The sequence below is a fragment of the Papaver somniferum genome, chromosome 5 (assembly GCF_003573695.1).
Source record: "Papaver somniferum cultivar HN1 chromosome 5, ASM357369v1, whole genome shotgun sequence".
Taxonomy (NCBI): Eukaryota; Viridiplantae; Streptophyta; class Magnoliopsida; order Ranunculales; family Papaveraceae; genus Papaver; species Papaver somniferum.
Genome location: NC_039362.1, coordinates 172,225,894 through 172,240,034, shown reverse-complemented (window position 1 = coordinate 172,240,034; position 14,141 = coordinate 172,225,894). Strand labels below are relative to the sequence as shown.

The 14,141-nt window shown below is 35.4% G+C and overlaps 2 protein-coding genes across 8 annotated transcripts; both read left to right on the top strand.

The window, feature by feature from the left end:
- The first annotated feature begins 1,464 nt into the window (after positions 1–1,464).
- Positions 1,465–5,312, top strand: LOC113278145. 7 transcript variants are annotated; one of them, XM_026527068.1, is made up of 10 exons: positions 1,465–1,633; positions 2,259–2,401; positions 2,697–2,765; positions 2,864–3,220; positions 3,311–3,393; positions 3,480–3,503; positions 3,591–3,641; positions 3,729–3,791; positions 3,867–3,938; positions 4,057–5,312. In XM_026527068.1, the coding sequence occupies exons 4-10, from the start codon at positions 3,142–3,144 to the stop codon at positions 4,183–4,185; spliced, it is 501 nt and encodes a 166-aa protein (XP_026382853.1). In that variant the 5' UTR covers positions 1,465–1,633; positions 2,259–2,401; positions 2,697–2,765; positions 2,864–3,141; the 3' UTR covers positions 4,186–5,312. The 7 variants fall into 7 exon arrangements, 5 of the variants coding, with proteins under 5 accessions (XP_026382853.1, XP_026382852.1, XP_026382854.1 ...); XM_026527067.1 differs by having other exon boundaries at positions 2,861–3,220; XM_026527069.1 differs by having other exon boundaries at positions 2,697–2,797; positions 2,944–3,220; positions 3,871–3,938.
- A 3,496-nt stretch (positions 5,313–8,808) lies between these two features.
- On the top strand, positions 8,809–11,166 carry LOC113280072. The gene has a single exon (XM_026528718.1). The coding sequence runs from the start codon at positions 8,809–8,811 to the stop codon at positions 11,164–11,166; it is 2,358 nt and encodes a 785-aa protein (XP_026384503.1).
- Positions 11,167–14,141: the final 2,975 nt, after the last annotated feature.

The following is a 14,141-nucleotide window of genomic DNA, read 5'->3' as shown; positions in this document are numbered from 1 at the left end:
TTTTCATATGCATTTCAAATTTAATGTTGCATTATGTTCCGAGTTGTTTAGTGAACGCCTGTGTAAAATTAAGTTACTAAATAGTGGACCTAATGTTTTGGACAATGATCTTCTTTTCTCGGCATTAAGTGATGATAGTAAATACGTAAAGGCAAGAGATTGTGGAGAATGAGGTGACATTACGTGGAAATAATAAGAAATTATTTGTAATTAGTATTAAAAATAAAAAATGACATTACACATTGTTAAGATTTCTCTTTTAATAATGAATCAACTGTGTTTGATGTTGCCATGAATGTGCTTCTCCTTGCCATTTTTTTTCGTTGTTGTTGTTGAATTGAATTGGACATATAATATACTTGTACTGCGGGTGCTTTCATTTCCGTTTGAAATATTCGATTAGTACCGATAGTTTACAGCGCAGTCTTGGATGATAGAATCTGTCTTGCTATTAGAGCCGGTTAAGACTTGCTCAAACTCTTCGAAGCCGGTCAACACGTGATCGCCAGATTTTTATACATTATGTGATCGGACGAAGTTTGCTGGACCAAGTAACCAAAATAATATCATTTTGCATTGAATTAGAAAGTTATTCATATATCTTTTGTAATCAAAAGATATTAACAACTACAGCAAGAATGCAAAACGACCAGCAAAGTTATCAGTTTAATTTATGGAAATCAATATCGAACAGGAAAGGGCTACCGAAATATCGAAGGTGCGACAAAATCATGAAGTTCATCGCGGCATGACTATTAACAAAATCATAAAGTCCGTCGCGGCATGACTATTAACAAAATCATCGCATACGCATTGCATATGCGATGACTATTAACAAATCACTTGGAAAATCGGTGAAGTATGTGGAGATTGATTTACGTAGTCCAGTATTTAGCCATGGTCAGCTATATGTCGCATTGTCTAGGTGTACTGCTGCAAGGAGAATTACTTTATTGTTGCAAAATGAATCAAATGTGTTTTTAGGTTCGGTAAAAAAAATGTAGTGTATCCCGAAGTATTATTGTAGAATTTGATGCTTCTTTTAATTTTCTAGATTGTATCGTACATGTAATTTATAATATTTCTTTACATTGGATGGTTTTATTAGTTTTTTACTGTAGTATTTCGTGAAAAAAAAACTCCCCTCATAAGAATATCCCTAATGCTTACACCAATCCGAGTTTGGTGAAAACACAACCATTGTTAAGATTTCTCTTTTAATTATGACACAGTTGCCTTTTTTGGAGGAGACAAAGAAAGGCCCGGATGGAGTCTTGGAAAGACAAATAGTGGTCTTTTGAGCTCATCCACCGTTCTTTGTGTCATTAAGAAAATCTTGATCGCTCATCACTAATCTATAACAGACTGGTTTTTTGGACCATCCACGTATCTCCGCAACTCCCATTTCGGTTACCATTTGTTTTTCTGGATTTTCAACTCCCCATAATTCCCTTACGAAACTACCTGAACCTCCAAGCCTATTTTTTCTTCTCAAAAATTTTAGTGAGATTTGGGAAACGCAATTTCTTCTATCAGATCTTCTCTCAGATTTCTTCTCTCACATAAAACTTCTATCCAAAATTAATTTGTTTTCGAACATCCCAGAACAGTATCAGTCTCACCAATTCAACATGTAAGTTTCGCCTCCCTTCTAACTTCCGTTTACAGTTTTTGCCAATGGTGGTTGCCGATTGATTCATGCAAAGTTGATTAGAATAAATCGATTCTTCTTTCATTGGGTTTTCAATTTCGGTTTCCATATTAGCTACACGTTTTACGTATGAAAATGCCTCTCATTTTATCTGTTTATTTTAAGTTTCGATTTCCCTTTTTAATGCTACCGATTAATTCAATCAATTGGTTCTTAATGGTTTGGGTGGAAAGTAGGTTTTTCCCATCACAAAAGAATCCTTATTCTGTCAAATAATTTTAGAAGGATTTACAATGATTTTGAGTGGAAAAATTAATTGTTGATTTTAATGTTCCAATTCTTAAGCTTTTGTGAAGAAATTTTTGTTTGTCAAATTCTTAGGAACTGATTTGAAGTATTATTAAGGTTGGATCTTAGTGATGAGTTCTTTGGGTGTTTCCTTTCACGCGAAATAAATGGGTCTTATGTATTCCAAATGCGAGTTGAAATTATATGGTTTTAGATTTAACATTCATTTTTAATTTGGGGTTCTTAGTATCACCTGTACTTTGTTAACTGAATTCGGAATCCTAGAGTTCTGATCATGTTTTTTTTTCCTTTCTAGCAGACAATTTTGAGTTGCATGACAAGAAGAGGCTGTTGCACCTTTTTTGGTGTTATATCAAACCTAATTTCATGTTGTTCACAAATGGTGCCATTTCAATGACCTGAAGTGGATTGGCTTTGCGGCTTAAATAGTTTTGTATCTAAGTATGTTTCAGTAACTATAACTATCTTTGTTGAGCTCTATTATGAGTTGTTGTGTACACATGATAACCTAAATAGGAGTAGATTTCAAAGGCTTTTGCATGATTGTCTCATTAAGATGAAAACAATTGGAAAGTTGAAAATGGCGTACCTAGATTTTTGTAATACAATTAGGGATTACTTTTCCATACTAATTTGTATCATACAAGCTTCTTTCGTTCTATGTAACTGAACATCTATTTGTTCTTAATTTATCGTAGTACGGATATTTATAATGCTTATTTTTCTGAACTTGCAGGTTGTTCCTCCTGCTGAGTATCTAAATTGTCTTGCTGCACTTATTCAAGCCATAACGTTGACGCTGAAAGTAAATTCTGGCCCATCTACAGTTGCACGAAGGTTTTATAATGTTTCGATCACTCATATTATTTGATTTTTTATTTGATTTTTTTTTAATGCCAGTAGCTACCCAAATAGAGAGAAAAATGGCATCACGGGTGACCTGCACAATCCGTTTCCTGACGTTTGCAACCTTTCTGATGCAGATGTGTTTGGTTTCCATACAAATGGCAATCCACAGTCCCTGTTACATTTATGCACAACTACATCTATCAAACCAGCAATCACAGGAAGATTGTAAGAAATAGTGTGACTGGCCCGGAATTTGGAATACCATCCTAAACTACAGGTGAGTTTGTAACAAAGCTAATTCAGTTAAACAAAGAGAAAATGCAAAAACAAAGATGGGATGTAGCCATGCAAGTAGAAAATATTCGCACATCAAAAATGAAAGGAACGAAAACAAGGAAGAATACATCAAAGGTACTTTTTAAAGATTGTATTGTTGATTCTGATCATATCTTACTTTGGTTTAGGCTATTGAAATTTGAAAGTCTGTGGCTGAGTTTTCAGGCCAAAAAAGTATGAAGCAGCGAACAACAACTAATGGTTTGTTCTTGGACACAAATTATCCATGTTTATCTATATATGGCGAGGTATGCTAATTCATTGGCACACGGTTAGTTCAACAATGATTAATACCTACTTCTTAGTGTCTCACACTTTTTAATTGCTGTAACAGATGGATCGTGACTTAGATTACGCGGTAAGAAAATCCAATAATCATATTTTTAGATGTCTACCATTTTAGCTTTCTGACTGTCATATTAACGGAAACTCTCGATTTCACAAGATTAAACATTTAGCAAGGAATGGTGTTCTGATTGACTTCCATGATATGAAGTTTTGTTCATATTATGTTTTCTATCAGTTTTATTTTATTTTATTTTCCATGAAATGTGATCTATTTTCAATGATTTGAAGATAAAAGCCGATTGAGGACCGGCTGATTGTGACTGATTTGGGGAAGGAAAAATACGTTGCTACTCCCGAGGTAAACGATATCACATTTTCAAACATTCTTACCAGTAATTTTTTTTTATGTACACAAAGTTACAAATTTTTGTAGAAAGACCGACAAATGGGAGACAGAATTTATCTTAGTTTGCACTATAGGCCTCAATGGAAACAAAAACATAAGGTACTACTCAGATCATTCCCATTAATTTTTTTTTCTATCAATTGAAGCGAATTTGCTAGGACTGCGGTAATGCAATTATTTATGAAATGCACAGAACTAATGAATTGCTTATACTCAGATTGTTGTACGTGCTCCTCATTGGCGACACATGCTCCTCATAAACACTTTTACATTCTCAAACGTGGTGAAGAAAATGTACCCTACAAATGGAAAGACGTCAATTTCCCATATATGCAACGACTATTAATAAATCACTGGGACAATCGGTGAAGTATGTGGGCATTGATTTACATACTCCAGTATTTATCCATGGTCATCTATATGTCGCATTGTCTAGGTGTAGTGCTGCAAGGAGAATTACTTTATTTTTGACCCTCAATGAATCAAAGAAAGGCCGGGATGGAGTCTTGGAAAGAAAAATAGTGGTGGTGATTTTGTAGTCCAACAAAGGGAAGGTTTCCTCCGTCCGTTTCCATAGGTATAGACTTATCCACCGTCCTTTGTGTTTCATAAAACACAAATCCTAGAAAATTGAAAACCGCTCAGTCGAGATTGAACGGACGCAAAGAAACCTCCTTTTGTTTCGCCCCATTTTGCTTAGGTGTCTTTTATACAAGTTGTTCTTATAACTTCCTAAGATATGCCAAAACTGCAAATCGTTACGCTATTAGTCTAAACGTCAAAGAAAATAAGGATTACGTTATCTTAAAACTCAAGTTTCAGTTTGTGAATCCGAATAAATTCCATTTTCATACATTATCATCGGATATCGTGAATGTAAAAAAATATCGGATCGTCATCAAAATCGAAGTTTAAGAGAGGCGATTCAATCATTTTTTCGTTCAGATTGTTTGTTTCTCATAGTTTCGGTTAGGATCTGTAAGTAGTTTCTATCATTTTATCTGTTATGATTTTCTTTTCTTTTTTGATAATTATGAGATACTGGATCGTTTTGTATTTGTCGAATCTTTGATTCGATTGTTTTGAAATGGAAGGGAGAATCCACATGACGTACAGGGAGATCAGCAGTTGTCAGTTTTTTTAGATTTTTAGTTTCGAATTTGCTTTTCTGATCACTTATTCACTATCAATATTGTTTCTTTTAGTTCTAAATGATTGTTTTTTCTTTTCTTTTTGGGTGATGTTCAGTTTTCATCATTTATGTTCATTCATCCTATTTGTAATTGATTTCTTAATGTTTGTTTATAGTAATCAACTTCAATATTACGATCAAAATGTGAACTTTATCCTAAAATCAGGTTGTTGTTTTTTGAATTCATATCCTATGTGTAGTTCAGGAATGGTAGATCGTATAGGTTGTTGCATCCTTGGAAATTATAAAGCTTCACGGTGCAACTTCAACGTCGACAAAACTTCATTATACATGCAATTTGGTAACTTTCTTAATTTTTCTATGAACAAATTTATTTTTCTGAACTGTTTTTTGAAATTATTTTAGAAATTTCCAAAAATAACGTTGTATTGGGTTGGGAAATTTTTAGTAACTAATGTGCACACGTCCATTGCGACCAATTTGTAGTAGTTGTATCATAGTTGTATCATGTAACTTCGGATTGCATCAGAGGTGGTTGGTTCAATTTATGAAATTGGTTGTATCATGGTTTGTTCTGGAGATGACTACCCTTCTTTTTATTTGCATTATGACATGATCTAGAGAGACATATGTGTGGTACACTTAGAAACTGTAGTTACCCTTGCATTAAAGGACGAATTTGTTTTAAAAGCACCGTCATGAGAAAAATTGAAGGTCACATAAATGACTTCCTGTTTATGTAGTTGACTTCCTGTTTATGTATGTACTGCCATACTTTAGACAAGGAGAAGCTCCCTACGTAGGACGAGCGCTCCATGAACACTACCACACCTACTGTGGATGCACATAGGGCACAAAAGTCATTACTAATCTTTTTATTATTAGAAATTGATCAAATTAGGATAGTTCGCTACTGTGCTCTCTGTTAAACTGAGTCTCATTATGTTTGCAGGAGGGTTTGTGGTGTTGTCTTGGACCTTGGTGTAAGCTCAAGATGTAACTTACTCTGATGCTTTTCAGTTCTATTAACTTCAGGTTTATCCTAACCAAGAACATACATCATTTTCCAAACTAGACGTATACGGATTGAACAGCCTTTGGCTTCACAACATCTATACCAAATTGCACGACTTTGCATTATTTCTACAACACTTTATTATTTGATTGGTAATGAAAGATAGATTTAACGTTGGACCTACAAATTAAACTTAAAATTTCCTCAGTATTATGTTGGTATGGGGAGTATGGCTGCACTATAAGGTGATCACTTAATTTTTTGCTTTGGTTTGTTAAGCGACCAAAAGTGTCCTTTTTTTTTAATTTGAACAGGCCACCTATAAGATTCTTAACTTCATGTACGTTTGAGGGGATAATCATTAAAACATCACCCTCATATCACCAAAAGGTCGACTATTTACACAACAGCTGATGGTTATTCATTTTGAATAGTTTCTGTTGCTTATTATGGTGTACTGCTTCTTTATAAAATGATGGTTTAATGTCTTTCTGGTGTCCAAATGATGTCCAAATGATGGTTTAATGAGTTTTGGGAAAGACAATTACTGGTCAGTTTCCATGGATTTCCATAAAGTGTCAACTTATCCACCGTCAGTTTCCATGGAAAGATCTATACCTTCCACTAACATATATTTTCATTTCAAAAGAGTCGTCTGGATTAAGTCTTCAACGTGGTTTGCGGTTTTAAAGGTGATAATAAGCGAGTACATAACCATTAAGATGGCCTAAAACTCTTCAACTTCGGTAAATTGATTAACGGTTAAAAGAATGGCATAATATCGGAGTGTATGAGTCGGTATTGAATGGATACAAAAGTTAAGGAAAAAATGAAAAAATGAAAAACTAATAACTGTGCACACCCACTACCTTGCAGTTTCATGATTTGTATCTTTCCAGTAGTGGGATCAGTTCAAAACGATGAAGTTTTCTTGAGATCATTACTCTATAAATAGACTGATTAGGTGTGCTTAAATTTTTTTTATAAAAGTTCATTCTCTGGAAGGTTTAACATGTGAGTACAAGTCATTACATCGAAAATTATATTCTGCACTCTGTTCGATTTGATTTATTGGATTTAAGCTATCCCAGTTTCAAATCTGGGAAGAAAGTGAAAAGCGACTAGATTTACCTCAAAGAATTTTTTTTAGGTGATCAAATATTTGGATGAAAGACACATGAAAAACTTACTATCATCCATCAATTTATTGATCTAATGATGGCCTTTAATTACCCGTCTTATAGTTTAACAAATTCCATAACCAGGATGACAAATTAAGAAGTTTTCCATTTTTTCATGGTGGGATGCGGATCATCGACCGACTGTCTGATTAGAGCCTATATATAAAAAAAAAGATTATTAACCTTCACCTTACAACACCTTATACACTAACTACATTTTCTATTAATGAATGCAGGAGACACACGAATCATGAGAATCAAACAAATGATGGAGTTCACATGCTCTATAATGGACATAATTTGACTACCCAAGTTATTGTAAGCATAATTATGGAAATTTGGTTGAGTTGTTTGATTTATGTTGTTTAATTTTTTTTTTATTTAACATACTTTAATTTTTATGTTATCAGCATCCGTCAGTTGCATATAGGACAGTGATTCTCGAGAGGTTAAAAGATGTGCATAGTGAGACAACAACCGAACAACCACCGCGGTGTGTTGTTGCGGGTCCACCGCAGGCGAGAATTAATCTAACATCGACATCATCATCTCGAAGATCAGCATCCCAAAGGCGACGACGTGAGATAGAAAAACAACACAAAGAGATGAGAGAACAAGAGCATCGTGAGAAAGGAGCACAAATTGAAAGAGAAGCAGATGCAGAACGACGACGAGCACTAAAGGGAAAGGGAAAAGCTATTACTGAAGAGGTGCGCATACATAGTAATTAATTGATTTTATTGTTAAAATTTGAAAATTTACAAATTTATTTACCAAAACTATAGAATCCTCCATGCAAACGGATGCGCCCCGAGTGGTACACAGATTAGAGAAAGCGAGGCTGTACCACATGAGCATGAAGATGCAGAGTCATATGAAGAGATGAATTAACTTGAACGTTAAATAATTTACTCGCGCACATATATAATTATCATTTTTAAGTTCAAAATCATAGTGGTTGACAAAATTTACAATGCAGTCGATTGTATTACATAGGAGAGTTGGTAGCACATCAGACGCTCAAAACACTGAAATGTAAGGATTTAAAAATTTAGATTGCATAAATTTATTTGGTTCTTGCATAGGGTAAGCTAGATTACCTGATTATCACTATGCAGGGCGTCTATTAATGTTAGAGAAGATGATGGGGTGTCGGATACTTACGAAATTGACGAAGTAGATTACGACACTGACGAATTACATGATCCAAATACTTTTATCAATCAGGTAGCTGTTGTTGCTACCGATGTACGTCATTTTCTGGGACAAATGGATGTCAAATGTCAGCACTGCGGGGCATTGCACTGGATGGCAGAAAAACTTACAAATTCATCTTTAATAAACCCAAAATTTGGGTCATGTTGTCTCCAAGGCAAATTTTTCCTACCGTCACTGCATGAACCACCGGTAGCCATCAGAGAATTGTTTGACGGAACCGACGCCGAATAAATTTCTTTTCGGAAATATATTCGAGAGTATAATACAACTAATGCGTTTACTAGCCTTGGATGCAAATTAGATACCAGAGCTTTGAAAGGGAGAGGTCCGAGACCTTTGTCAATACATGGGGAGTTGAGACATTTAACCGGAGGTGTTCTACCAGCTCCTGGGACTGAGAGGATGGCGGTTTACTCCCAACTGTACATCTATGATCCAGCCTTTTCATTGTTTTTCCGTGGCGAAAGAAATCCTCAGTTAAATATGAATGTCCTACAGAAAATTCAGAATACTATGATCCAATTCAATGTTTTTTATACCAAGTATCTTCAGGCTTATGCAATTTTAGACCAGATGAGTCCGGCCGACCAGAATATCAGAGTTTCACTTCAATATAACAAGTCGACTGATAGTAGGCGTTATAATCTTCCGACAACATATGAGATTGCGGTTATCGTTCCAGAAAATACTTATAAGGAGACTGGGGTGCGAGATATTATATTGCATTTGAGAGAAAACAATGGATTGAAACAAATTTCGGAGTGTCATCCGGCATACTTGCCTTTACATTATATTTTATTATTTCCTTTTGGTGAGCTGGGATGGTCACCAACAATGAGGCAATGGGATGCAGTCACCAAAACCTATATGAAAACAAAATTATCTCAAATGGAGTATTACAGTTACCGCATATTTGAACGTGCAGAAGAATATTCAACTATCTTAAGAGCCGGAAAACTATTTCAAGAGTTCTTAGTTGATGCATGGGATGCTACAGAGAAAAGTAAGTTGGCATGGCTCAGATTCAACCAACCAACTCTGCGTTCTGACCTCTACAGTTGCATTGCAGATATGACAAATGTGGATTTAAATCCGGGTGATAGAGGTAATCCTGTTATTTTACCATCTTCACACATTGGAAGCGGGAGGAATATGTACGAGATATACCAGGATTCGATGGCTATTACACGTTTTCATCATCATCCAGATATTTTTCTTACAATGACTGCAAACCCAAATTGGCCAGAAATAAAAAATGCACTTTTACCCAATCAGAGTGTCACTGATCGTCCTGATTTGGTAGCTCGAGTTTTTGAGCTGAAAAGAAAAGCATTGATGAAAGAAATAAAGGGAAAAAAGGTGTTCGGCACGGTGGTCGCCCATGTTTATACCATCGAGATTCAAAAACGTGGGCTACCACATATGCATGCTCTTATATTTTTGAAAGATTCGGAAAAAATTCGTACGACAGACATGGTTGATAAATTTGTTTCGGCTGAATTTCCTAATGAGATAAATGACCCAATACTGTTTGATACCGTAAGCAAATGTATGGTTCATGGTCCATGTGGAGAGCGAGATCCATATGCAGCGTGTATGGAAAAAGGAAAATGTACAAAAGGATATCCTAAGAAGTACACCGACACAACAACTTTGGATGAGGGTGGGTATCCGAGTTATCGTCGTCGTCGGGATGGAATAGAAGTAACTGTCAGAAACAACAAAAAGGCGTATAATATAGATGTTGTACCCTATAACCCGCATCTGTCAAGAATGTTCAATTGCCACATCAATGTGGAAATATGTGCAGGAATAAGAGATGTAAAATATATTAACAAATACATTTACAAAGGTGGTGACCGAGCTACGATGGTTTTGGGAGAACATGACGAGATTCAACAATATATTGATGCGAGGTACATTGGACCACATGAGGCTGTATGGAGTTTGATTGAGTACCACTTGCATGAAGAATATCCTGCTGTACAACGGTTGGCAATTTATTTACAGAATAGGCAACAGTTTGTTTATAACACAAGGCAATCAATGACCTCGGTTATACGAACAACACAGGAACATAGGACGACTTTGATGGGTTATTTTGAATATTATGCTAAAAATCCTAATGCTCCGGCATATACTTATCAACAGTTCCCGCAACACTTTGTATGGTGTAAAAGGGTTAAACAGTGGAAAATTAGACAACAAGGATTTGCAATTGGAAGAATGTATTTTGTTAGCCCTAACGCTGGAGAGTTGTACTACTTACGTATGTTACTCACAACTGTTAGAGGTGCTAATTATTTTGAAGACTTGAAGACTGTAAGTAATGGAGACGTAGACGAGGTGCACAATACGTTTCAAGATGCATGTATTGCACTTGGGATTTTAGCTCATGATGGAGAATCGGAAAAATGTCTTCAAGAAGCAGTGGTTATGCAAATTGGAAATCAGTTGAGGAAACTATTTTTTATTATCCTATCGCAATGTAATCCATCAAGACCGGAGGTGTCGTGGGAGAAATTTGGAATGAATATATGTGATGATCTACCACATAGATTGCGAACAAGGTTTAACATCCAGAATCCAACAGATGAACTGGCAATGGATTACGGATTATACCTGTTGGATCAACTGCTTCAACGATCTGGAAAAAAACTAGAAAAATATGAATCAATGCCGAGACCAAGACATGATTGGGGTCAAATAGTAGGTAACATATACATTTGGGGGAGACAAAGAGCGGCCGGGATGGGTTGAGGAAACACAACTAGAGGCCTTGATTTCGTGGTCCAACAGAAGGAAGGTATCCTCCGTTCGTTTACTTAGTTGTAAACATATCCACCGTTCTTTGTTTTTCTACGCCAGACAGAAGGGTCTGAAAAACGCTGCAATTGACACATACGCGTATTGATCCTTAACCGCTTGCAAAGAAAGTAGGAGTGGTTTTACTAACTTACTTATACATAACCGATCCACTATATATCATCCCCATTTTTGGTTAAAAGCAGTTTCAAACTCTCCATCTCTATCTTCCTCTATTCCCAAAATTCTCCTTTTAAATTCAATTGTGGTAATTTCTGCCTTACAATTTGATGATGATATTGAATTGCTTTTCCATTCAAAGCACCGTTTTGGTAAAGTTTTCTGTTTTTCTGACATTTACTTTTAAAATCTCTTTGTTCTTTGCAGGTGTGTAACTATCACTGATCTCTCTCAAGGTTCATAACTACAACTATTAACCCAGTTCCTTCTCTTGATACCGAAGGAAGGACGCAGTTTTCTAGGACTAATGGATGTCAAATGTAGGCATGGCTGGACAACGCACCGGATGACAGAAAAAACAACTTCCTCTTTAAGAGTTCTACAAGGAAAAGTTCGTCTACCATTACTCCGTGAACCACCTACAGCCTTGACAGAAATATATGACGGTAACGTCGCCACATCAACTTCGTTTCGGAAACACATTCCAGAGTATGATGCAGCAAATGCATTTTCCAACCTCGGGTGCAAATTAGATACAAAATCTTTGAAATGAAGAGGTCCGAGACTTCAACACCAGTAATATTTGGTCGTGGAGAATGAAATGGATATTTCATAAAACAAAAATGTTGGAATTCTATGCCAACAATATTTTCTTTTCCTATACTTTTAATATTTGTGGGTTTTTACTGTTGAATACGTGTCATGTTCATTTTCTCATGTCTTCTACTGTTGAATACATGTCGTCTCTGGATTCTTCGTTTTCTCTTCCATTCATTCTCTTTTCATTTTAGTTTGAAGAGTATGTCCGATGGCAATTGCAAGTGTGCAAATAAAGTGAGTTTTCATTCTCTTGGTGCGGAGACTTATTTGTGGGAGGAATTATCAACTTCAAGGGATTGTTCATGCATTTTTTCACTGTATATTATGAAAGTATTCATTGAGTTAATCTTTGTAGTTAAATGATTTTACAGGTTTGATCTTCCTTGAAATCCCGTGAGGTTTCTTTGCGTGATTTTACGCAAAAAAAGTTATCTTTTGCACAAACAATTCATATCTCAATAAATTGCAATTCTATTTGTTATATTTTAAAATACACCAATTTATTCTTAGTTTGTTTAATTGAATTGAAGGAATTGTTATCACCTGCTCAACCGTCACCTGTGTAGGATTTCTTCCTAATCAGTGAAATATGATCACTATCTAAATATTACTGAATCTTATCAATTGCCTATGTCGATGTTCACATTATGTTTTTTTTCTTCATTTTTCATATGCATTTCAAATTTAATGTTGCATTATGTTCCGAGTTGTTTAGTGAACGCCTGTATAAAATTAAGTTACTAAATAGTGGACATAATGTTTTGGACAATGATCTTCTTTTCTCGGCATTAAGTGATGATAGTAAATACGTAAAGGGAAGAGATTGTGGAGAATGAGGTGACATTACGTGGAAATAATAAGAAATTATTTGTAATTAGTATTAAAAAGAAAAAATTACATTACACATTGTTAAGATTTCTCTTTTAATAATGAATCAACTGTGTTTGATGTTGCCATGAATGTGCTTCTCCTTGCCATTTTTTTTCGTTGTTGTTGTTGAATTGAATTGGACATATAATATACCTGTACTGCGGGTGCTTTCATTTCCGTTTGAAATATTCGATTAGTACCGATAGTTTACAGCGCAGTCTTGGATGATAGAATCTGTCTTGCTATTAGAGCCGGTTAAGACTTGCTCAAACTCTTCGAAGCCGGTCAACACGTGATCGCCAGATTTTTATACATTATGTGATCGGACGAAGTTTGCTGGACCAAGTAACCAAAATAATATCATTTTGCATTGAATTAGAAAGTTATTCATATATCTTTAGTAATCAAAAGATATTAACAACTACAACAAGAATGCAAAACAACCAGCAAAGTTATCAGTTTAATTTATGGAAATCAATATCGAACAGGAAAGGTCTACCGAAATATCGAAGGCGCGTCAAAATCATGAAGTTCATCGCGGCATGACTATTAACAAAATCATAAAGTCCGTCGCGGCATGACTATTAACAAAATCATCGTATACGTGTTGCATATGCGATGACTATTAACAAATCACATGGACAATCGGTGAAGTATGTGGGGATTGATTTACGTAGTCCAGTATTTAGCCATGGTCAGCTATATGTCGCATTGTCTAGGTGTACTGCTGCAAGGGGAATTACTTTATTGTTGCAAAATGAATCAAATGTGTTTTTAGGTCCGGTAAAAAAAATGTAGTGTATCCCGAAGTATTATTGTAGAATTTGATGCTTCTTTTAATTTTATAGATTGTATCGTACATGTAATTTATAATATTTCTTTACATTGGATGGTTTTATTAGTTTGTTACTGTAGTATTTCGTGAAAAAAAACTACCCTCATAAGAATATCCCCAATGCTTGCACCAATACGGGTTTGGTGAAAACACAACTATTGAAAACACAACCATTGTTAAGATTTCTCTTTTAACTATGAAACAGTTGCCTTTTTTGGAGGAGACAAAGAAATGCCGGGATGGAGTCTTGGAAAGACAAATAGTGGTCTGGATGAATTTTGAACTCATCCACCGTTCTTTGTGTCATTAAGAAAATCTTGATCGCTCATCACTAATCTATAACAGACTGGTTTTTTGGACCATCCACGTATCTCCGCAACTCCCATTTCGGTTACCATTTGTTTTCCTGGATTTTCAACTCCCCATAATTCCCTTACGAAACTAC

Excerpts from the sequence above, each read along its gene's own strand:
- LOC113278145 (XM_026527066.1), top strand. The coding sequence starts at position 3,142 with ATGGGATGTAGCCATGCAAGTAGAAAATATTCGCACATCAAAAATGAA. Across the intron at positions 3,394-3,479 it reads GTTTATCTATATATGGCGAG|ATGGATCGTGACTTAGATTA; the intron begins GTATGCTAATTC and ends TTGCTGTAACAG. Across the intron at positions 3,792-3,866 it reads AATACGTTGCTACTCCCGAG|AAAGACCGACAAATGGGAGA; the intron begins GTAAACGATATC and ends AAATTTTTGTAG.
- LOC113280072 (XM_026528718.1), top strand. The coding sequence starts at position 8,809 with ATGGCGGTTTACTCCCAACTGTACATCTATGATCCAGCCTTTTCATTG.